Source organism: Caretta caretta, chromosome 11 (genome assembly GCF_965140235.1).
Source record: "Caretta caretta isolate rCarCar2 chromosome 11, rCarCar1.hap1, whole genome shotgun sequence".
Classification (NCBI taxonomy): Eukaryota; Metazoa; Chordata; order Testudines; family Cheloniidae; genus Caretta; species Caretta caretta.
This window is the reverse complement of record NC_134216.1, coordinates 36,858,311-36,882,643: the sequence shown is the minus strand read 5'-3', so window position 1 is coordinate 36,882,643 and position 24,333 is coordinate 36,858,311. Positions and strand designations below refer to the sequence as shown.

At 41.4% G+C, this 24,333-nt stretch overlaps 1 protein-coding gene across 6 annotated transcripts in view; it reads left to right on the top strand.

Moving 5' to 3' along the window:
• Positions 1 to 1,152: 1,152 nt before the first annotated feature.
• TTC21B (tetratricopeptide repeat domain 21B) overlaps positions 1,153 to 24,333 on the top strand; it is a 113,424-nt gene continuing 90,243 nt past the window's right edge. For 5 of the 6 annotated variants that reach the window (XR_007359062.2, XR_007359063.2, XM_048868814.2 and 2 more), the window contains exons 1-9: positions 1,153 to 1,257; positions 1,686 to 1,815; positions 4,626 to 4,736; positions 7,252 to 7,418; positions 10,111 to 10,233; positions 14,691 to 14,848; positions 17,026 to 17,110; positions 21,560 to 21,658; positions 22,956 to 23,148. Coding sequence is in view for 4 of the 6 variants with exons in the window: in XM_048868814.2 (XP_048724771.1) it covers positions 1,237 to 1,257; positions 1,686 to 1,815; positions 4,626 to 4,736; positions 7,252 to 7,418; positions 10,111 to 10,233; positions 14,691 to 14,848; positions 17,026 to 17,110; positions 21,560 to 21,658; positions 22,956 to 23,148 (1,087 nt within the window). In the remaining 2 variants the exon portion in view is untranslated. Of the gene's footprint in view, positions 1,258 to 1,685; positions 1,816 to 4,625; positions 4,737 to 5,962; positions 6,090 to 7,251; positions 7,419 to 10,110; positions 10,234 to 14,690; positions 14,849 to 17,025; positions 17,111 to 21,559; positions 21,659 to 22,955; positions 23,149 to 24,333 lie in introns of those variants that run through there. The other variant, XM_048868815.2, reaches the window with a different exon arrangement.

Below are 24,333 nucleotides of genomic sequence, written 5' to 3'. Positions count from 1 at the left end.
TAGCAAGACCTCAGAAAACCTAACACAAATCCCCAAAGCCTTGGTCTGAGCACCTCCTCAGACAAAAACCTGTGAAAATACAAGATCATTGCAGTGTGAACAGTGTGAAAGATCATTAAGCTCAGGATTTGTCAGACCCAGGAGATGGAGAAAGTTTCAGAGAAAAGGACCTTTCACTAAAAATGTCTGCTCCCCCATTGCATAAATGTGAGGGCACCAGAGCTGATCTCAGTTGAGCTAAACTGACCACTTGAGGCAAAGCTAGTGCAGAATATGAAATACAGGTGTAATAAGTTCCACTGGAGACATGCCAAACAAACAGGAATAGTAGAAAGAGTTTGAGTTTGTTGGGCTCTAAAAATTTCACATTTTCTCTAAATTTACTCAGACGTCCATTAATTTATCTGATAATGGAATGGAAAAATCAGAAAAGTGGCAGTGAGCAATTTTGTTTTGCTTTGCTGAAACAGTCCTTTACCAAAAGTCTTTATTCCAGAAAGAGCTACATAATTCATCTGTATTACTTCAAATGGATAGCCTAAGGCTACAGTTCTAATTAGATAGTCAAGCAATCCTCTGAAGCAAAACCAGCTAGAGGCTGGTATTTGGTATTTTAGCACCAGTTGGTATACATGAACCTGTCCTGCTTAAGAAATGTGTGATCATTCTGTCATATCTTTTAGTTGGAAATCAACTTCTACCCTCCATCTCCTTGACAAACGGAGACCCGCTCTCTGCCCGAGGCCCCCACTAGGACAAATCAAAATGCCTGGCTTGCGCCCTACTGGGATCTCTTCCCACTGCCTGCCCTTGGCACCAGGACCCCAGGGCTCAATGTTCTGCACTGGCCGCTTCGTTCTCCAGGCCGAGTTCCGCCTGCCCACCGGTCCCCTGGACCCCTCTGAGGAGCGGTGGGCACAGGCTGGGGCTCTCTCTGCTCAGCGTCCCCCTCTGGATCCCCCATTGTAACTGTCTCCCGTGCCGTGCCCCTCCTGCCTCCCCGTTTGCGCCCCTCACCTAGAACAATCACCCTCCGCCTTTCTCCAGCTTCGCCCCTCCGCCCCTACTCAACTGCCCAACCAACGGACGCCATTTTCCGGACTCCGCCCCTCTTCAACTATCCAATCGAGGCGGCTTTTTTCCCCTGGCTCCGCCCCTCCTCGTTGCGAAACAACCAATGCTGCTCCACGTCGCTCCGGCTACCGCTCTGGTAGTTGCGGGTTGCGGCCGGTGGCTATGGAGTCGTTGGCGCAGCGGGTCAGTAATGGCGGCCTTAGTGCTGCCGTCGTCCCCTCCCTCCCTTGCGCGCTCGGCCGCGGCGCCCCCCCCCCCCCCGTGGGCTCCCGGCTGCTTGCTCGCCCCCAGACCGCGGCGGCTGCCTCGCTCTCTCCGCGGCCAACGGCCCTGCTCTCAGCGCCCGGGCCGAGGCCTTCCTAGGAGGGTGGGCTGCTGGGGATAAGCGCTGCTCGGCGGGAGGGGGCTCGGCTGTGCGCCGCCGGGAAGGCGCAGGGGCGCTACGGAGCCGGCACGGTTGCGGCAGCAGCTACAGCGTTTGGTGTAGGCGGGGGCAGGTGGGAGCCTGCCGGGGCGCAGGGGGGCCGCGGGCAGGTGGCTGAAGGCGGTGGTCGCTCTCCGTTCTGGACCGGTTCCTTGTGTGCCACAGTGATGTGACGCTTCCCTTTCAGGCTCTGGTCAGCTACTATTGCCAGGAAGGGTACTTCCATCACGTCCAGGTGGCCGCTAATGATGGTCTTAAGAAGTTTGGCAACGACCCCGTGTTCCTGTTCTACCGCGCCTATGGCATGATGATGGAAGGTGACTGACTGCTTGTCGCTGGGTCTGTGGTGAAAGTTGAACGAGAAGCCGTCAGCTTCAAATCCAGGCCGCTTCACTAACCCTTCCCCTGAGACCTGCCACCAGCACTTGCGGTTTTACAACACTCTATTAAACCTTTTTTTAAAAAGCGTTATTATTAATGACTTGAATTTTAGAAGCGCCTGGAGAGACCCCGGTTGAAATCAGGGTTCCTGTGGGCTGCGAATGTAACCGATAGTCATTGCTCCCAAGAGTGCAGGTGCTAAATAGATAAGACCAACAAAGGGTGGGAGGTGAAACAGGTATAAAAAAGTAACTTGTTTTAAAGCTTTCTTGTTGGAGCTTGTTTTCTTTATTTAGCTAATCAGTCCAAATTGTGATAAATTAGAATAATTTTTATGTACTTTGAGTTGTGTTTTATAGGGCTTTGTTTAGACTTAGTATTACTAGACCTACTTATTGAGTAGGTTTTGGAAAATGGAACTTAAAAAAAAAACAAACCAAAACAGTTGGAAGCACTCTCCTGTTGCAGATATAGGAAATGCCTGGAAAAGGAAACCAGTGCCCAAAGTGCAGTTAAAAGCACAATATAAAATGAATAGAGCAGGGGTGGGCAAAGTTTTTGGCCCAAGGGCCACACCTGGTTGGAGAAATTGTATGCATGACTGTGAATGTAGGGCTGGGGTAGGGTTGCGGGAAGGGGTGTGGTGTGTAGGAGGGGGTGGGGTGTGCAGGAAGGGGCTCAAGGCAGGGAATTGGAGTGTGGGGTGCAGGAGGGGTGGGGGCTCTGGCCTGGCGCTGCTTACCTTGTGCGGCTCTGGGGTGGCAGCAGTGCTAAGGAAGACTCCCTGCCTGCCCTGACCCCGCGCCGCTCCCAGAAGTGGCCAGCATGTTCAGTAGTGGCTCCTGTGGGTGGGTGGGGTGGGACAGGAGGCTCTGCTGTGTGCTGTCCTTGCCTGTGGGTACCACCCCCGAAGCTCCCTTTGGCCATGGTTTCCCATTCCTGCCCAATGGGAGCTGCGGGTGGTGGTGCCTGAAGGCAAGGGCAGTGCACAGAGCCCTCTGCCGCACCCTGGTGCTGCAGGGATGTGGTGCTGGCTGCTTCTGGGAGTGGCACGGGGCCAGAGCAGGTAGGGAGCCTGCCTTAGCCTTGCTGCACCACGGGGCTGGCAATCCTGCGGGTCGGATTGAAAGCCCTGACGGGCCGGATCCAGCCCTTGGGGTGTAGTTTCCCTGGAATAGAGGGTGGTTTTCACCTTTGGTGACTGGTGGAAATAAAACAAGACCACTTCCAGGTTCTCTCAGTATTAGCATGCTTTTCTTTCTCCTGTTACTGTATGGCAGATACTGGCCTACACTACACTAGTGTAGTGGCCTACATTAGGATATTAGATCAGTATAACTACATCGGTTGGTGGTATGAAAAATCCACAACCCTGAGTGATGCAGTTAAACCAATCTAACCCCCAGTGTAGACAGGATAGAGAATTCTCTTGTCAACCTAGCTACTGCCTCTTGGGGAGGTGGAGTACCTATGCCAAGGGAAGAACCTCTCCTGTCATATAGGTAATGTCTTCACTGAAGTGCTACAGCAGAGCAGCTGTCTTGTTGCAGCATTTTAAGTGTAGACAAGCCCTTACACAAACAAGTGAAAATGATTGTGAATAGAGAAGTTAGCTATACACAAAATAAATAAATTGAAAAAACAATTTCTTCAATTATTATTCAGCTAATTATGTCAATAGTAGGGCTGTCGATTAATCACAGTTAACTCATGCGATTAACTCAAAATTAATTGCACTGTTAAACAATAGAATAGGAGTGAAATGTATTCAATATTTTTGGATGTCTTTCTACATTTTCAAATATATCTATTTCAATTACAACACAGAATACAAAGTGTACAGTGCTCACTTTAATTATTTTTTATTACAAATATTCACATTGTAAAAATGAAAGACACAAGACATAGTATTTTTCAGTTCATCTCATACAAGTACTGTGGTGCAATCTATTTGTTATGAAAGTGCAACTTACAAATGTAGGGTTTTTTGTTACATAACTGCACTCAAAAACAAAACAGTGTAAAACTGGAGAGCCGACAAGTCCACTCACTCCTACTTCTTGTTCAGCCAAACGTAAGAGAAACATTGAAGGGACATATGAATCTTTAAGGCATCTGCCATGTAAATATCTTGTGATGCTGGCTACAACAGTGCCATGCAAACACCTGTTCTCACTTTCAGATGACATAAACAAGAAGCAGACAGCATTATGTTCTGCAAATGTAAACAAACTTGTTTGTCTGAGCGATTGGTTGAACAAGAAGTAGGACTGAATGGACTTGTAGGCCTTAAAGTTTTACATTGTTTTATCTTTAAATACAGGGTTTTTCTATTCCTAATTCTACATTTGTAAGGTCAACTTTCATGACAAAGAGATTGCATTACAGTACTTGTTTTAGGTGAATTGAAAAATATTATTTCTTTTGGTTTTTTTACAATCCAAATATTTGTAATAAAAAAAAAATAAAGTGAGCACTGTACACTTTGTATTCTGAGTTGTAATTGAAATCAGTATATCCAAATATATTTAAATGGTATTGTATTATTGTTTAACAGTGCGATTAATCATGATTACTATTTTTTTAATCGCTTGACAGCCCTAATAGTGAATATACTGGACAGTGTTAATATATAAAATGTTAATCTTAATGGTGGCAGGTAAAACACTTTCAGGGAAGCATGGTGGGTTTTTTTGTTTTTTTTTAAAGATAATTGTATCCCTTTATCTCTTCTTGTATTCTTTAGGTCATGTTCAGGAGGCTATTCGGGAACTTGAGTCTATTAAAAACAAACAGGAGGTGTCCCTTTGCACAATGATGGCACTGATCTATGCCCATAAAAAGAGCTCTAATCCAGGTATCTTAACAGAAAATACTGTTGTCTTTCTGTGTTTTACATAGTCTTATAATATTTGCAGTTAATAAAACAGCTGGCAATCTAACCTGCAAAATATAGTCGAATCTCAGTTAAACCAAAATGCATGCTTTAGCCCTACACATAACTCTAAATTTAATATTATACCTAGATGAAGTTTGACAAAACTATATACAACAATCTCCATTACATAACAAATAAGGGTGTATTTGCAGACAAAATATTGAAAAGTTACAGAGCTATGTTTCTTGACATATTAAAAATCTCTCTTCTCCGTAAGCAATGGCCATCTGCTGTAGACCTCCACTCTCCTGGCTGCCTCTGTCCTCTGTCTGTTTTTGATCTCCTGATCTTCTTCTACGTCCAAAAGGCCAGTCAGAAAATATTTTTCCTTATCAGAGATATGCATTTCTTATTTCCCTGTGTAGCCTCGCTTACCTTATAATTTCTACTGCCAACTTCAATTCCATTTAGGAACACTTCATTGTCCCTGCCCTATCCATTGGACTGTGAACTGAGATGAGATGACCTGACCAATGAGTATTTGTGTACATGAAGTATGAAGGATAGAGTGCCATTGAAGTAATGGGACTGAAAACTCCTTATTACTTGATACTCCTATTCAGGTTCTCCCACCTTATTAAAAAACTTATTTCTGGAGTTTATGCTACATGAAAACAATCCTGCTATGCTTTTCATTTTCCGAGAGGGTATAGTGTCTTGAAAAACTTGAAAGTTTAAAAGCAGTGGTGACTTGGAAAATCTAGGAGAGAATCTGCAGGGTTTTGGACAGAGCAGGTGCTAGGAAGACTAACAACAACAAAAAAAGTTGTAATATGATACTCAAAATCAGGTCTTGAAAAATTCATTTGCCCTGTCACCTGACAAGCTTTGTATTCTATATGGGTTTTTATACAACACTCATCACCAGAGTGTCTGAGCTCATTCTAGTAGTGCATTAAGCAATGTGGGGGTCTACGCATCTGTCTCATCATCTTCTCAAAGGGAGAAACATATGTAGTGATGTGTCTTGTTTTGATAGGGTATTTTTATTTATTAAATAAAATCTATTGCAATGTGTTTTTCTTGGAGAAGGCAAGGTCAAAAATATTGCACTGGAAAGTGGTGAGGTTTGTGATTATCCTGGGGGACTTCATTCCACAGTCTCCGACCATCCCCAAAGAAAGTTTTTTTTATCTCCTGCATAGATTTTACTCTTTCATTGTTGAGAATTCCATTGTGCCAGAGGAGAGACGTTGCTGAGCACGGTCTTTGTTCCAGAGTTTTAGGTGGTCTTTTAGGTATCCTGGGCCCAGGCAAGGTTGCATGTGGAAGGTAAGGACTGAGACTTTGAACTTTATTTGAAATTCTGTGGGAAGCCAGCCTAGAGTGTGGAGGAGAGGTGTAGTGTGTTCATGGTAGCCTTTGTTGCTTAGGAGATGCACTACAGCATTCTGAAATACTTGGAATTTTCTGGGTTCTGAAGGTTTTATGCCCAGCTAGTTTGTATGTTGCCTTGCTATAGTCCAGGCAAGAGCTGACAAAGGCATGAATAACTGAGGCTATGGCTTTGTTGACCAGGATAGGGTGAAGTCTACTAGCCTGTTGGAGATAGTAGAAAACATTACTCACAGTCATTGTGATGTGAGCTAAACACCAGCAAGGAATTCAAGAGTATTCCTAGACTATGGACTGATTTGACCAGTGGTGGGTGTGAACTGTCAGCTAAAGGAAATCGCACTGTGGCTGCAAATTGTTCAGAATGCTTTCCCCTGTCACCTGTTTTCGTCAGCTTCAGCCAGCTGCTCTTTATCCAGGAGCTGATCTCGTCCAAGCTCTATACCGTCTTGGTGCTAGCAGTGTGTTAGTATTGGGTGCAGGACTGCTGACCCCAAATGTCTACTCAGCTTTGTTTAGCATCATAACGTGAGCCCTGCAAGCCTGGGCTTTGAGACTCACTGGTGTGGGATCCTGCTTGCTTTGTAGACATACCCTAAGTGATTTACCACCCTGGATGGCTCCTTGGGGCAGGATTTGTCCACCTCAATGGAGGCTAATAGGAAGGTTCTCTTTGTCTGTAATGCAGCCTTATCATAGGCTTAGAGGAATTGGCCATGTTTCATCCTGCTTGAATTGGCCGTTGTCATCTGCCATTGGTCTTTGAGTTTCCACCACTCTCTTCATCTGGTGCAGGGTGTTAGAAAGCCGTGGGCATTGGGGAGCAGGGCCCATGTGTGAGCACGAAATGCTTTTCACCGAAGCATTGTCTCTACCCTAGTCTTTTGTATCTAATGTAGCACCTCTACCCTAGTCTTTTGTATCTACCTCTGGAAAACCTGTTTTAGAGCTCCAGCTAGTGGGGGAATACCAGAGTGTTTGGCAATGTGCTTTGCCTTGGGGATGCCACATTTATGCGGCATCTGCTCTTATTGTACAATGACCTTGATAAGATATGATCAAAATTTTAAAAAAGAATTCCCACTGTTACTATTTTCAGATCGAGACGCTATTTTGGAACTGGATGCTAAAATGAAGGAACAACGTAAGACTGCAGGACATCAGGCCTTGTACTTTGCAGGGTTGTTTTTGTGGCATCTTGGTCGTCAGGACAAAGCCCGTGAATACGTTGATAGAATGATCAAAGTTTCTAATGGTAATAAAGAGGTAACTAGTCTTCTATATATGAAATATAAGTAGAGCTGTCTGTTTATAAAACTAGATGTACTAGCTCTCTTCTACATTGTCATCCTTTAATGTAACTGCTGTATGCTATAATATTTCATTTAATGCTTCAAAAGCATTTTTGGGTGGCTGGTACTACTCACAATTTGTGAATAGTAAGTTGTTAAATCTCTTTGATCCAGTAACTGAAAAGCAAGGTCTGCTGTGGCCAACAGAAGTATTTAATTAAGTAAATACGTTTATCTTCAGGCAAAATAAATCTAAATGGCTGTGTATAATTGAGGCTTCTGGTTCTTGATTTAAATGTTTACTGGAAAATGCCACCTGCCTTCCATTAATGTTGGGACTTTCCAGAAAATATTTATTCAAGCTGAGAACATTTTTTTCAATTTATGTAGTTTGATAGTCAGCAAAATATAATTGCTAGTAAGAAATTGAGCTATGGTATGGAGTAACTCTATGACTTAGAGTTAGATATGACTCTAACTACAGAGGGTGATATATTTATTTAAAAAAAGAAGAGCAAGCTCAAAACCTCTAGAGCAGGGGTCGGCAACCTTTTAGAAGTGGTGTGCCGAGTCTTCATTTATTCACTTAAATTTAAGGTTTTGCGTGCCAATAATAGATTTTAAAGTTTTTTAGAAGGTCTCTCTCTAGAAGTCTATATATTATATAACTAAACTATTGTCATTTGTAAACAGGGTTTTCAAAATGTTTAAGAAGCTTCATTTAAAATTAAATTAAAATGCTGATCTTACACTGCCCGCCAGCTCAGCCCGCTGCCGGCCTGGAGTTCCATTCACCTAGGCTGGTAGCGGGCTGAGCAGGGCCTGTGGCTGGGACCCCGGGCTGGCAGCCAGAACCCTGGATTGGCAGTGGGCTGAGCGGCTCAGCCTGCTGCCAGTCTGGGGGTCCATCCACCAGCTCCTGCCAGCCAGGGTCCCGGCTGCCGGCCCCGCTCAATCCTGCTGCTGATCTGGGGTCCCAGCCCTGTCCACATAGAGTAGGTACCTACCTTCTCCCTGGTTCTAGCCATTCTCTTCCTCTCTCTGCACTGAGAACAGGGCTGGGGGTGAAGGAGCAGGCTGGGGGTTGGGGTGCAGGGTCTGGCCAGGAGCTAGAGTGAGGGAGGGGGGCTCAGGGTTGGGGCAGGAGGTTTGGGTGTGGAGAGCTTACTTGGGCAGCTCCCATTTGGTGCGAGGGGTGCAGGTGGGAATGTGGGGGTGTGTGTGTGTGCAGGAGCTCCCGTTTGGTGCTCAGGGTGGGGATGGGGATGTGGGGGGTGCAGGAGTCAGGGCAGGGGGCTGGGGGTGTGGTTGTGGGGGTACTCCCATCCCCCTGCTCTGACTGCACGGCAGGGGGCTAGAGGGGATATGCCGATTCCACCCCCTTCCGCAAGGTCCCTGGAGCAGAAGCGCGAGTGCGCTGCAGCTCTGCTTTTCTCTCTACCCCTCCGTAGTAAGGGGATTAGCCGCAGGGGGGGAGAGAAAGAGGGGCTGGAACCCAGCACGCTGTGGGAAGAGGCGGGGGGAGGGGGAAGCTTGCCCGCCCTGCAAGGAGAGAGCGGGGGTGGAGAAGAGTGGGCTGAGCCGGGCAGGATTTTTAATGGCACGCTGCTGTCTGCTGTCCCCGGCAGACAGCAGCGTGCCATTAAAAATTGGCTCGTATGCCGTTTTTGGCTTGCGTGCCATAGGTTGCCAACGCCTGCTCTAGAGCAGCTGGGCTTTCAAAACTAAATATGAATATGGAGAAAAGTATTACATAGTTTTTGCTAATACTGAAAACTATTGGTCCTAAATATAATATAGAATTATTTTATAGTCTCCTTCAGTAATGTACAAAGGAACATCACTTGGATTTGCTAACAATTTTCAGGGATGGCTGAGCTTAGAGTCCTTCATCTGGAACTTTGTTGTGATACGTTCCTTGTGACAGTGTCTTCCTCTTAACTCTCAGTGAATTTTTCTTGTTTTTAATCAGATCTCTTTAAAAACAGAAATTGCAGTGTTGGTTTAAAAAAAAGAAGAAAAAGAGGTACAATGTATTGCTTTTGTGCATATCAGCTTCAAATATAAGTACATTCAATATATCATTAATGTGCACCTATAAGGAGTTGTTTGTTTTAATATAATAGTGGGAACAATTTTACATTACAATTAAAGTTGTTCTGTTGTGGTGAAATATTTCTTCAACTTGATAAGAATGTGCTTTGTTATGTGAGAGTGTAAGATTGAGATCTCTAGCCACGCTTTTTAAGTGTTTGGCTTGTGTAGATCGTGATGCGTAATGGAAGTTGGTTGCAAACATAACTACAGAGAAGCTGCTGTTTCTCCATATCTGAACTTGTATCTTTCCTCAGAAGATCTCAAAGTGCTTTATAGTGGTAGGCAAATAGTGCTATACCCGTTTTTTCAGATTGGAAATATGAGACAAGAATACAAGATTACATAAAGCCATTAACAGTAGGGGCAATAGAATCTGCATTTCTTGACTCCCAGTTGTCGCCTGCTCTAACCATTGCCTTTTTGTTATAGTCCATTTGAATGCTATAGTGGATTTAAGAGAGATGTTATAGACTACTGTTTATGTTTATCCTTGTTTGTTAGTATGAAATACCATATTACAATATACTTATTACCTTAAACCATGAACTCAAGCTGAATTTTGCTTTAAGGGATTGATTTTGAAAGCTTGGCTTGATCTCACCTGTGGAAAAGAAGCTTATATTAAAAAAGCTGTGAAATACTTTGATGAGGGAATGCAAGATGGGAATGACCCTTTTGCCCTGCTGGGTAAGGTGAGTTCACTTTATTATTTTAACACTTCCACAGTGTATTTCAAAATATTTTCTGAAACAGGTTATCCATAGCACCTCAGTGAAGTTAGTAACTATTGTAAGGAAACTAGAAAGAACTGCTATGTGATTTGCCCAAGATCACAGAGGGAGTCACTGGGATTAGAAATCAGGAGTTGCTGCTTTGGTCGTTTGTTCAAATAACTAGTCTGTGCTGTTTCATGTTCTGGGGTGATAATGAGTCAGCTGTTTTATGTTACAACAAAAATACCTTGTATACTTTTCTAAGATTGTGTAATATAAGAACAATTCTCATATAGGGCATGTTTAACATAATTAACAGAAGATATGAAAATAAACTTCATGTTACTAGTGATTTTTATAATGGGTGCTAACATTTCTGTAGCTCTTACTGTAGACAGCCCACTTAATATATATTTATCAAACTAAACCCTACCTAGACATGTCATACGACAAAGCTACATCAGTGGCAGTGTTAGGCACCTGCAAACCATGCAGTCACAAGGGGCCACCAAGACAGTGGGGGGCAAACCAGATCTGGCCCGCAAGAGCCTTCCATTTTGCCCACCCATTGTCAGCTGCTCCATCCTGCCTCCCCTCCCACCCCCGGGGGTGTGGGGTGGGCGGGGAGGCATCCATTGTACAGCTTTGCTTGCTCGCTCCAGCTGTGCCCTAGCTGGGCCCTGACAGCTTTGTTCCCGTGTTGACCCAACAGTGAGTCCTTTGGCCAGCCTGGAGAATGCTCGGCAGCTGGGGGGCGGGGGGGGAGATGGAAGGTAGGGAAAAGGGCCCACTTGGTAGCCAGGGAGTGCAAGGGCTGGAGCTGCCAGGAGCCCAGGACCAGCTAAAGCTGGATAGTGGGGCTGCCTGGACAGTGAAGCTCCCAGCTCAGAGCAGGAGGTGGGCACAGTCAGTGGGGGAAAGGGACAGGCGTTGTGGGAGTCACCCGCTGCTTCCCTAGGCCTGTCCCAGTTCCCTTACTGCCTCAGTCCAGGTAAGGGCTCTGGAATTGAGCTTTGCCAGAGGCCCCCACAGGACAAACACTGCAAGTGAACTACATACAGTTCTTTTAAGGGTATCAGAGATTCATTAAAATATCTGCTCTGGCTATAGATGGGCACAAGGGGGCACAATTGGGTTATGATGAGTTATTAATTTAGCTACTGTATGTATTGGATTCTTAATTATGGATTTGTTTATGTGGATTTGTTTAATCTTAACATTCCTGTACTATAATTCTTGTCCTTTTGATTTCCCTTTTATTTTTTCTCTGTTGATTTTGAAGTCTGCAAACTTTAGTTTAACTATATCAAAGACTAAACTTCAGTTAGTGAATTAGTATCCACTCATGCACATTTATGTGTATTTCAGTACTTGAGCGTGTTTAGAATGTAACCTTCTTACTCCCAAATTAAAACTTAATATGCTTTTCTGCCCATTAGATACCATCCTAAAATGTATGCTGTGGTCTAAATATGGTCACTGTGAATGTATACTGAGACCAAGTATTTTAATACAAGCACACTCAAGGTGTCTTAGGCTATTACATTTATTTAGTAAACTAACTTTTGCACTCTGAAGAAATCACTTAAACTAAAAGCAAATTTGATATCCTTCTGTACTTCTAAGGGAATTCTGTACCAAAAAATAAGTTCTGCGCACAATGTTTTAAAGTTCTGCAAATTTTATTTGACAGTAAATAAATGTGGAGGCTCTAGCATAACAGTGGGGCGCACAGGCCACTGGTTGCATGGAGGCAGGAGATCACCCTGTAGCTTGTGCACTCTCCCTCCCACCCGACCCCCTGGTTCTTGGACTCCGTGGTGAGGCCGCACCTGACCCTGACACAGTGCAAGGGTCGGGCCTGCCTCAGAAACACCGAGGGGCCCTGCCCTTCTGTGCCAGACTTACTGAGATAGCGAGCGAGAGGGACAGAGTCTCACATGCATGCCAAGCCCCCCCCAATCCAGATCTGGGGTAAGCAGGCTCAGCCAAGCAGGATCCAAGTGTGGAGGGGTTTAGTGTGTGTGTGGGCGGGGTGGGGGGGAGGATCCAGACGTGGGGTGAGAATGTTCCACACAGAGCCATCTGGGTGCAGGTAGCTCAATGAGGGAGTTTGGATGTGGGTGAGACCTAGATGCACAGGGGGTCATTGGGAGGGTTCCAGGTGTGGGGGAAATGAGGCTCTGTGGGAGGGTTATGGGTGCAGGGGAATGTGTCTGGGTACAGGGGGACAGAAGTCATTTTTCTGCGGGGAAGCAAAGAAATCTGAGGTGGACATGAATTCTGTGTCTACATAGTGGTACACAATTCCCCCAGGAGTACATTCTAGTTGAAGTAGGTATTTGTCCACATTACACAATCATCTTACAACTTGGCAAAGTTCAGCACAATTAAAAAGATAGAACTTGTTTCTGTCTAAAACTTTTTGTACCAATTATAGTTGCAAGTAATGTCAAGGTTACTAGAATTGAACTGTTGGTAGGAAAATCCCATAAATAGGCTGTTTTTCAATTAATCTGCTTCCTATATGACAGCACTTCGTATAGAATCAAAGGAGTACTTGTGGCACCTTAGAGACCACTGAATGCATCCGATGAAGTGAGCTCTAGCTCACGAAAGCTTATGCTCAAATAAATTTGTTAGTCTCTAAGGTGCCACAAATACTCCTTTTCTTTTTGCGAATACAGACTAACACGGCTGCTACTCTGAAACCTTGTATAGAATCAGTTTCACTCTTCCCTTCTCAACACTTTGGCTTCAATGGGGCAGCAATTGGGCACAACAATCTAACAGTGTGTTGTTTAGTTTCTGCCTTGTTGAAAAAGCCCTTATAAAAGCAGAAAAATATCCAACTTTTTTTAATGAAGGAATTTTAAAAAATATTCAGAATATACTATTAGAGTGCTCTATCAAAAACTAGATTTCTTTTTATAATAGTCAGTTTCTAAAACCCTAAAGTTGACAGTGCCCCTTGAAATCTTTGCTAATAAGTGGTCCAAGATTATTGTGCATTGGCAAGTTTGCACAACACCTGACCATACTGCTGTATGTCTAACTTCAACTTTTAATCCTTGACTTTCATGTGCACTAAACTAAACAAAGTAGCCGAAAGAAAAACATCTAAAAATGTTTGTGAAATAATTTAAATTTTTATGCATATAAACATCCTTAACACACACAAACAATCAAATAATACTTGTATGAATGGAGATCTTAAACCTACATGACATGGTAAGATGTCCGTATCTCTTCACAGATAATTGAGGGATATACAAAATCTCCTAAGCATTATGATATGCATGGTCACATGCATAAAAACAATATTCATGTTGCTTTAATACAAGAAATTACGATCTGCATTGTACTTTGGTTGTTCATTTTGTTTAGGTAACTGGTAGTATAATTTTTGTCTTGGCCACTTTTTTTTTCCCCTTGCAATGTACAAATAGTCATCTGGCCATTATGAAGAATCTATTAATTTTGAAGATTGTTTTTGAAGATTCTTTTTGCAAAAGAACTCACGGTAGGGAATATGAAGCAAGATTGCTTAATGGTAATCTACAAATAAATAAAAAGAATGTTAAACCTCAGAAACTTATGCACAATATTGTGCATATATGTTAATGGTAATGTTAAAGGTATGCGTGCAGGGAGTAGGTTGAGATTTACCCTATTCTGACTTCAGTCACCAGTGTAGTTCATGTTGGTTCATAACTTAAAGCAGTAGCTGGAAATCCAGTCCTTCTGCATATGACCGTCTCTAATAGGAAAAAAAAAAAAAGAAAATCAAGATAATCTAGATACCACTCTTAAACTATTAAAAAATAGAAAACACTGTGCTTGTGTAGTACTTGTTATCTTCAAAGTGCTTTGCAAACACTAATCCTCACAACAGACATGACACTCACAAGCTGATTGCCTTCAGGTGAACTTCCACACACTCTTCGTCTTTAAGCATTTCTGGGCATTCAGCAGCCATTCCTCTTACTAGCAAGGCATCTGACTAAGGAGCCAACCTATATTCCTTGGTCATATGGTAAGAGAACATTTATTGCATCAGACGCAGTGAATGCCTCATAGTGGTTTAGAGTAAGAATTCGTATCTTCCACCCCTTAATATGAAAATTAAAAAAGTTGTATTTGTCCTTTAAATCATTCATGTGTCTGTCTTCATTCTCCTGTGTGTCCTGATCAATAACTTATAACTGCAGCATTGCTGTAACCTTTATAAAGGTGCTTACAAAAGCTGCAGCTTTTGACTTTCTTCTTTCTGTTTACACCTTCTGTCATGCTTAAAACTGGAGTAAAAATATTAGTAAAGGGAAGAATTTCCCTCTATTGAATGTTTTTTACCAGTGTCTATGTGGAAATACTTATGAATCTTGACACTTTTGCAAGAGTACAGTGTTGATAGGACTTCTTTTTCCTCTCACTAGGCACAATATTTTGAGGTGCGCCAGAATTATTCGGGAGCTTTAGAAATTGTGAACCAGATAATAGCAAACTTCCCAGACTTTCTTCCTGCTTTTATAAAGAAAATGAAACTACAACTAGCCTTGCAGGACTGGGAGCAAGCAGTTGAAACAGCACAAAGGTTCAGTATACATATATGTCCATGGTGTTGCTTTGTTTCAGTTGTTAAGAACATTGGCAAATGCACTAGTTGGGTTTGTTAGAATCATAGGACAGGAAGGGACCTCGAGAGGTCATCTAGTCCAGTCTCTTGCACTCATGGCAGGACTAAGTATTATCTAGACCATCCCTGACAAGTGTTTGTCTAACCTGCTCATAAAAATCTCCAATGATGGAGATTTCACAACCTCCCTAGGCAATTTATTCCATGCTTAACCACCCTGACAGGAAGTTTTTCCTAATGTCCAACCTAAACCTCCCTTGCTGCAATTTAAGCCCATTTCTTCTTGTCCTATCCTCAGAGGTTAAGAAGAACAATTTTTCTCCCTCCTCCTTGTAACAACCTTTTATGTACTTGTACTCTTGTGTTTTAAATATTTTAAAACATTTGTGCCTCAGTCTGCTGCCAGTGATATATTGTGAGATAAGACTAGTAAGTTAACCCAAATCATGTTAGACAGTTATGGTATGTGCATGATGTCCAAACTTTAGAAAACTTCTGCAAATTTAAACCTCCCACATCGTGTTATATGGGAAATACCACAGTGCTATATTAACTGTCTGTTAACCTTTCTGCGGTAGGTATGAAGTCCGTAAACTTTCATTATAGAAATGTGATCTCCATATTTAACTTTAGAGACTAACCAATTTATTTGAGCATGAGCTTTCGTGAGCCACAGCTCACTTCATCAGCTGTGGCTCACGAAAGCTCATGCTCAAATAAATTGGTTAGTCTCTAAGGTGCCACAAGTACTCCTTTTCTTTTTGCGAATACAGACTAACACGGCTGTTCCTCTGAAACCTGTCATATTTAACTTTGTAATCCCAGTTATGATTGTGATCCCCCTCTAAGTCTAAAACAAACAAAAAAGCTAAAACTCCTCTTTTACAAATTCACTGTGTCATTGGTGCTTTCTTGCTTAAAGAAAGTTTAGTGGAGAAAATTGTGAGGTGGTTCTGACAAGATTGTTATGGGGAGAGGTTTCATAATTTTCATTTTTGAAATGTTTTCTAATGGCTTTTTTTGTAACATTACATCTTAAAACTGGCTTGGCTTAGGAACCCCAAATTCATTTCAGTCACTAATCTTTAATGAGTACTAAGGCCAAGATTACAAAACAAATTCCCGTGACCCTTTAGCTAGATTCCTAAATCCATATGTAGGCGTCTTCCTGATTTTTTCACTCAGCTGTTCCTATTGTGGAGTTAGGAGCTTAACTTTAGGCTCCTGTTTTTAAAAGTCTTGGCCAAAAGTATGGGTATTCTGGTTTTGTAGGATAATTTGAAGTTGCTTTCCTCTGGGAGATCCACAGGGACTAGTTTAGTTTTAGTTTAGGTACAGTAGATGCTGCACCTCTCAGGAGCCCCAAAGGAAAAGACCTTTAATTCAGTCCTCTGAGTTTCTAAGTCTGCAAAGCACTGCTGTTGATGAGCCATATTTAAATAGCGTGTAAAGACAGTTTGTTCAGATCTCAGCCAGTAAAATTTTAGAATGTTTTATAAGATCGGCAGATGGGAATCTTTTTTCTGTGGCATTAGTAATATACTGGCTGTGATGATGTATTATCAGAAACTGGATTATATGGCCCTATTCCAGATAAAGGGGAAATTCAGATAGTGGAGTGTCTATTACGTGTAGTTGTATGGCAAAAACTACTTGAAAATCATTAAAATACTTTTTTTTAAAAAAAACACACCCTTATTTAAGATTCTAATAGAATTCTAAACTAAAGTTGTCATCTAAGTATGAAAAGAATCTTATCCTAAAATTCTTCCTAAGTCAGCAAATAAAAGGGACAATATTGAGATAAAAATGTGTATTAATATATTTGTTGTTTATAACATAGTTCCAGTGTTGATGGTCTCACTTCACATTGTATGCACTTTAACTTGTTGTGTTTGTAAGCCTGAACAATTAAAGCTAAGTCCAATTCCTCTTTAGGTTTGATTCTCAAAACTCTAGAGTGTGTTAGTGTCAAATTAGCTGATTCTGTTGGAATTTAAAAAAAAAGGCTTTTCTGCTAAATTGTTTAAAAGCTGGTCTTAACTCCAATTTCATGAAACTTTCTATTATGTAAATAATGTTTCCTTAAAGGAAATAGCAGATCATAAAGCAAACTGACTCTTGATTTTCCTCAGGCTGTTGCAGAAAGATACTCTTAACCTGGAAGCCATAAGGATGGAGGCTCTACATTTTTTGTGTAGGGAAGGTAATATACCTGAGGTGAGTCTTTGTGTAGCACTTTTTTAAAGCATCAAACTACTGTATTTGAATCATTAAAGCATTCAGTGATTGAGGTTATTTTATAGAAGACAGTAAGTATTTTGAGCAGTTTAAGCATTTTATTAACAGAAAATGAGAAGTGATGAGGTCTTGCTAGTAATTCTGTACCTTTAGTCATGTATTTTTCTCATAGATGGCCTTGTTGTGCACTGTAATACTCTGCCAGTTAGAAGCCTGTGTTAGACCACATGTCCTTCTTCCTGTCCCCTTTTTGTCTGATGGGCTAGTTGTGTGGCACTAAAAGTCTCTGCTACCTTTTTCTTCCTTTCTGGGGCCCCATAGTTTGGATATGTGTGCATTTATAGCACTGTTCAGCTATTTTGAAGATACTTTTAAAAATTCTATTTAATTCTTATAAGAATTAAATATTTTGTATACATTATGCCTTTTCACATTTTTAGAAGAAAATATGCTTTAATACAGTCAGCAGAAAGCCAAATAAATTAAATTGATACAAAAATGCTAGTAAGTCTAACTATATTAAATGCAAAAAGGTTTAATGACATAAATGGAAAGTGTTCATATATTTCATTTCTCATTTTAGAGAGAAATATTTTCATGCTACTAGCACAATTCAAAATAAATAATTGCATACGACTACTAGCACATTTTAAAGAAATTAAATGGTGCAGACTTAATGATGGATTTTAATATGCTATGATGTATAATTTTACAACAGATCACATGATTTAAAAAGGACCTTCTGATTGACTTAGTAAATGAGGTAGGTGGGGTTTTCCCAAACTCCCAGAACTGGGGTTTTTGAGATCAGTCCTGCAGTGCTTGGTGGGGTTAGCTGCTTTTCCTTTTCCCTTTGCCTTTTTTCCTTTTATATATACATAACTTCCTTGGGCAACAATGAAAAGAGGATTTTATTTTTTGACCACATTTCTAAAAGGAGAAAGATATCCTGTGGAAGTAGAATTTTGCAAGAGTGATCTAAATAAAAGCACCATATTAATTCCTAACCATCTTTATTTTATGTGAAAAGATATCTTCTGGTAATGGTCTTTCACCGGTGCACAGTCACAGAGCTTGTGGAAGTGTGTAACTGTAGCATATCAATTCAGCCACTAGAGATTTTCAGGAGCTCAGTGAAATTTTGTTTAAAGTTTTAAAGTGTAAATTTAAGACTTTGGGACAAATTTTCAAAAGCAACTAAGTGAGACTTTAAGAGCCCAAGTCACTTTGAAAATGGGACTTGAGCTTCTAAGTCATTGTGACATTCCTCAAGGTACAGGCTGGACACTTGCGTCCCCTTAGTTCTTCCAGTGCTTACTCATGTCCATTCCATACTAAGTGTGTGTGGGCTGCATGCACAGTTGCTGGAGATTTTTCCCTTAGCTGTATCCATAGGACTAACTTTTGTACCCCCTGGAGTTGTGCATGTATGCGCCGACATAAGGGACGCTCCCAGAGCCAAATCCTCTCAGTTCCTTCTTACCACATGTGATCATTGTTTGGAATGATCCCTCTTGTTCTTGCAAGACTTCTTTCCCAGTGGTTTGGACTTTGTAGTCTATTATATAGTTATAGTTATTAGTGTATCTAATGGTCCTTGTCGTCGAGGGACTTTTGTCCCAGGGGCTGGACATGCCCCGGTCCATAGGCTTTAAGCCGTCTACCTCATGTGGCAAGCCCATGCCAGTGAGTGACTTCTACTCTAGCTGTCTAAAGTGCCTTGGAGAAACTGATGTTAAAGAGAAGTGCCAGAACTGCAGGGGCTTCAGACTTGAAGGAAGGCAAGACGGTGGCCAGGACCTCCCTTCAGACAGTTCTGGATGCAGCTGACTCAACAGCCAGAATAATGGCATCAGCAGTCACTGTGAAGCGCTATTGTGGCTCCAATCATCGGGCCTCTCTAATGAAGTGCAGCAGTCCATCCAGGACCTCCCCTTCCAGGGTACCTTCCTGTTCTCCGAACAGATGGACTTCAGGCTTCACACCTCAAAGGCTCACGGGCCATGCTTCGCTGCCTGAAGCATTTCAGGCTTCAGCAGCCTCACGGGTTTCCAGTGCCTTCCAGGCAGGAGCCCTACAAAAGAAATAAAAAGATAACGCAAGCTAATTCTTACTTTACCAAGGCTAATAGGCTTAAAAGCAAAAAGGTCTGTCTCACCATAGCCTGTGAAACATATTGCAGCTTATGTCTCCTTCCAGCCTGGGACCGTTTCCCCGCTTACTTCAGTTTTTTGAGTGTTGTTGATGTCATGAGCAGAAAGCTGGGAGGAGGAGAGGGGTAACGAGACAGTTTTCCCCCTCCTCTTATAGTCCAGTCCTTTGTGCTGAAAAAACCCTTCATAGAATATCAGGGTTGAAAGGGACCTCAGGTCATCTAGTCCAACCCCCTGCTCAAAGCTGGACCAATCCCCAATTAAATCATCCCAGCCAGGGCTTTGTCAAACCTGACCTTGAAAACCTCTAAGGAAGGAGATTCCACCACCTCCCTAGGTAACGCATTCCAGTGCTTCACCACCCTCCTAGTGAAAAGGTTTTTCCTAACATCCAACCTAAACCTCCCCCACTGCAACTTGAGACCATTACTCCTTGTTCTGTCATCTGGTACCACTGAGAACAGTCTAGATTCATCCTCTTTGGAACCCCCTTTCAGGTAGTTAAAAGTAGCTATCAAATCCCCCCTCATTCTTCTCTTCCACAGACTAAACAATCCCAGTTCCCTCAACCTCTCCTCATAAGTCGTGCTCCAGCCCCCTAATCATTTTTGTTGCCCTCTGCTGGACTCTTTCCAATTTTTCCACATCCTTCTTGTAGTGTGGGGCCCAAAACTGGACATAGTACTCCAGTTGAGGCCTCACCAATGCCGAATAGAGGGGAATGATCATGTCCCTCGATCTGGTGGCAGTGCCCCTACTTATACAGCCCAAAATGCCATTGGCCTTTTTGGCAACAAGGGCACACTGTTGACTCATATCTATCTTCTTGTCCACTGTAACCCGTAGGTCCTTTTCTGCAGAACTGCTGCCTAGCCATTCAGTCCCTAGTCTGTAACAGCGCATGGGATTCTTCTGTCCTAGTGCAGGAGGACTCTGCACTTGTCCTTGTTGAACCTCATCTGATTTCTTTTGGCCCAATCCTCTAATTTGTCTAGGTCCCTCTGTATCCTATCCTTACCCTCCAGCATATCTACCACTCCTCTCAGTTCATTGTCATCTGCAAACTTGCTGAGGGTGCAGTCCATGCCATTCTCCAGATCATTAATGAAGATATTGAACAAAACCGGCCCCAGGACCGACCCTTGGGGCACTCCACTAGACATGAAGCCGTTGATCACTACCCATTGAGCCTAACGATCTAGACCGCTTTCTGTCCACCTTATAGTCCATTCATCCAGCCCATACTACTTTAACTTGCTGGCGAGAATACTGTGGGAAATCGTATCAAAAGCTTTGCTAAAGTCAAGGAATAACACATCCACTACTTTCCCCTCATCCACAGAGCCAGTTATCTCATCATAGAGAGACACAGTGACAGGTAGTTTCATTGTGTTCATAAGCTCCAAACTGTCCTTTTAGAGGAATTGTAAAGTTCTTGTTTACATCACCTCCCTTGTTGGAGGATGGCCACTTAAGCATTTAATAGTTTTCTAAAACCTGTGGTCAGTCCTTAGTTGTCTCTGAGGAGCTAGTCTGTGGGCATTCCCCAGAACCATAATATATTTGAGAAAAATTGTATAGCAAAACCTCATAATTTTTAACAGTGTTGTTACATAAGTGTTATCAGGACAACAATATTCAGCAGATTGAGTTTTCAAATGATACCTCAAAAAGCATACTTTGTACAAAGTATATCAAACTTTATAAAAGTGGTGAACATGGGTAGAGGGTGTCAGTCACTTAATTGCTTTTGAAAATTATTTTCCTTTATTCTTCTGCTTTATGGTTTGAGAACCATGTATTATTCCAAATCTTTCAGTGTAGATGTTTAACTAAATTTTTTGTTCTTGCGGTAAAATTGCCTTGTAGATAAGAAGCTCAGTGTGATTTCTGGAGGAAATCTTAAAAACTTAAAAAAACGAACAAAAAAAACTTTATATAATATATATTTTTTTTATATTTGAAAAACATGTCAAAGAAACTGTTGCTCCCTCTTCTGTTTCCAAGCTGATTTTATTTACTGGTTCTTGAAATAATCTGCCTTTTAGGTGTAGGAGTAAATTTGTTTTGCTGTCCCTTTGCTGCTACAGCAGTTCCAGAGTATTGTTTTTCCAACTTCTATATAAGTTATTTCCAACACTTGAAAACATATGTTGGGGTTGAATAGTTAAGATACTTGGAATAAGGCTCATGGGATGTCATGCCACTGGAGTTCGTGATGTTCCTTGAGGTGTTGTGTTCCTTCAATATTGATCATAGTGTTCCATTCTCCTAGGCTACAGCCAAGCTGGGAGACCTAATTAATGCACTGGACAAATTGGAACCACATAATCCTCAACTATTTTGTAAAATGGCATTAGCTTTCAGCAGAACAGTGAGTGTACATTTTTTTTCTTAAACAAAATGCAAATAATAGCTATACATCCCGCTTTTGATTTTTGGTAGTAGGTGTTGTGTGTCAATTAAAATCTTTACTTGGAGAGAGAGAAAGTGGATTGATTGTATAACTTGGCCTCTATATTTGAAAATTCAATGTATGGGCTGAGAAAAGAGACACCTATTAGCCAGTCAGTTTTTCTGCTGCTCACATGAGTTCTAAATAGCAGTGAAGCTGAATAGTCTTGTTAATTTCTTGCTCTTGCTTCTGCTTTTGTTTGGTAAACCCATGAGCCATGGCAATTCCCTTGGAGTTGTCTGCAGGCTTAGGAGGACAGCATTGAAGTGAATTACATTTGAAAGGGTATGTTTATAACAGTAAGGGCTAAGTACCTAATTTTTAAAATGAAAACATAAATTCTCCATGATAGCTTGGGTCACAGCAAACACCAGGAGGAGCTTCCCACTTGCTACTGGAGAATAAATTTTATTTATAAAGTTCTTGATAAGGGGATGACAGTTAATGATGCAGCCAGAAAAAAATACCTAGTCTACCAAATTCCCTAGTCTCGGTAGTCTACCAAAGTGAGAAACAAATGCCTCTATGTGTAGTATAAGCTTGTTTTCATAAGATTACTCAAATAATTGTACATTTCACAGGTTATTTGTAAATTACTTGCTGTTGACCAAAGCCTTTGTGGCATCTATTCCATTTAATTGTAATAAGGAAACAAATTTTACTGACAGAAGTTATAACTCTTTAAACTCATTTCTCTGTAATAAATACATCACAGCACCTGTTGACAGCATTGCTTACATAGAAGCACAAATATCAGAAAATCAGTGCAGGGTAAATTAGTCTATTAGACATCTGAGGCCCTGAGATGCTACGGGGTGGGTGACGGTATAAACTTGAGAACAGATTGATCTTTGAGAGTTCTCTCGCCCATCTGTAGCCAAAAGAAAGAACAATATGACAGTGGTATTTTACTTTCAGTCATTGATTGGTACAATATCAGCATATTATCCAATAGTTTTGAAAACTGGGTGCTCAATTTTGATCTCCGAAAACTAACTCCCATTCACAGGAATACATGAGAAATAAGTGATTACAGAAGATATGGCATTTTGCTCCTCCATCCTTGAGATGAGTGAGGACTCAGTGCTGCTATTTAAAATCTAATGTGCAACTTCATTTAAAGATTCATTGTAACTTTGAGAGTTTTTTTTCTCAAAATGTGGTGAAACTGATTAAGATAGAGAGCTTTCAGATGTAAAACTCTTCTTAACTTTAGTGTGGCCGGAACCAACTCATTCTTCAACAGACACAGATCTTAGTTGAAAGAGCATTTGACCTGGCATCCCATGATTCTGAAATTGCTACAGAACTTGGCTACCAGATGATTTTACAAGGGAAGGTGAAAGAGGCTTTAAAATGGTACAAGACTGCTATGGTGCTTGATGAGACAAGTGTTTCTGCGCTAACTGGTATGGCATGAGACTTTCTATTACTTACCATTTATTTAAAGGACACAGACAACTTAAAAGTGCTTCTCTCTGATTTGTTTTATCTACTGTTACAGATAATGCATGAGATTACTTATAAACTGAAAATAAAGTCTTAATCTTTCTGTTATTTTCTCAGAGCATTTGACAGCCCTTTATTGCCGATTTCACTATTTTCTTCATAGGGTCATTCCTCCTGTTTGGGTGGGTCTTGCTCTCCTGCTGAGGAGTAAAAGAGGTTTTTTTAAATAAAACGTAATTTGAAAAAACACAAAGTGGCCGAAGGAATCAGGGAGAAGTATATCTTGGCAGTGCTTTCAATATGTTTTTTAACTGGCTAGATTTCAAGTTGATAGTATTTCTTTAACTGGTTTTTCTATTGCTCTGTAAGCTTTTGAAAAGATAAAATCATCATTTAACATTAATGGGTAAACATAAGATACATGTGGAGGAGAATATCTCTAAGCCTTTTGCAAAAAGCTTGTTTTTTTTCCTAATTGTACAGCTGTTTTAATGTCTTTGAGGAGAATTACAACTGGAGCAATAAATGACTTGTGTGTTTAAAAAAAATACTAAAATTCTAAATTTCTTTGCTTTCATTGGTTGTTGCAAGGATAACTCTGACTAGAGAAATTATTTCACAAATTAAAAACATTTGGTGGACAACATTTCCATGAGGAATAGGATCCTCTTAAAGACTGCAACTCTAACAAGAAATGTAGACTATCAAGAAACTCCCCTTTCACATACCCTATCAACAATTTTTTGTGCCATCAAAAAGCAACTACAAGATACTGGCATTGCTTCCATGCCAAGAGGGACTGTTAAGTGGTATAACTTGAGAATTGAAAATGTTTGTTCGGGTTCCCAGAAGAAAAAAGCAGCTTGCAGAGGCTAATTAGGCTGAGGGGGAAGAGGCTGTAACTTGTAATTGATGATGACTGAAGCCAATAACACTTGATGGTCTTTGTTTTTAAAATGTTCTGTGACTTATTTGCTGGCTTTGGTACAGTGAAGCTTTATAATAATTTCACACAGTGTTCTTGGCTCTCTGAATCAACAGAAAAATATATATTTAGCATTGGAAATGAAGAAATCTGTATTAGATATTTTTAATTATTTTTGCTAGTGTTAGTGATATACTTAGTCCTTTGTATTTATTTTAAG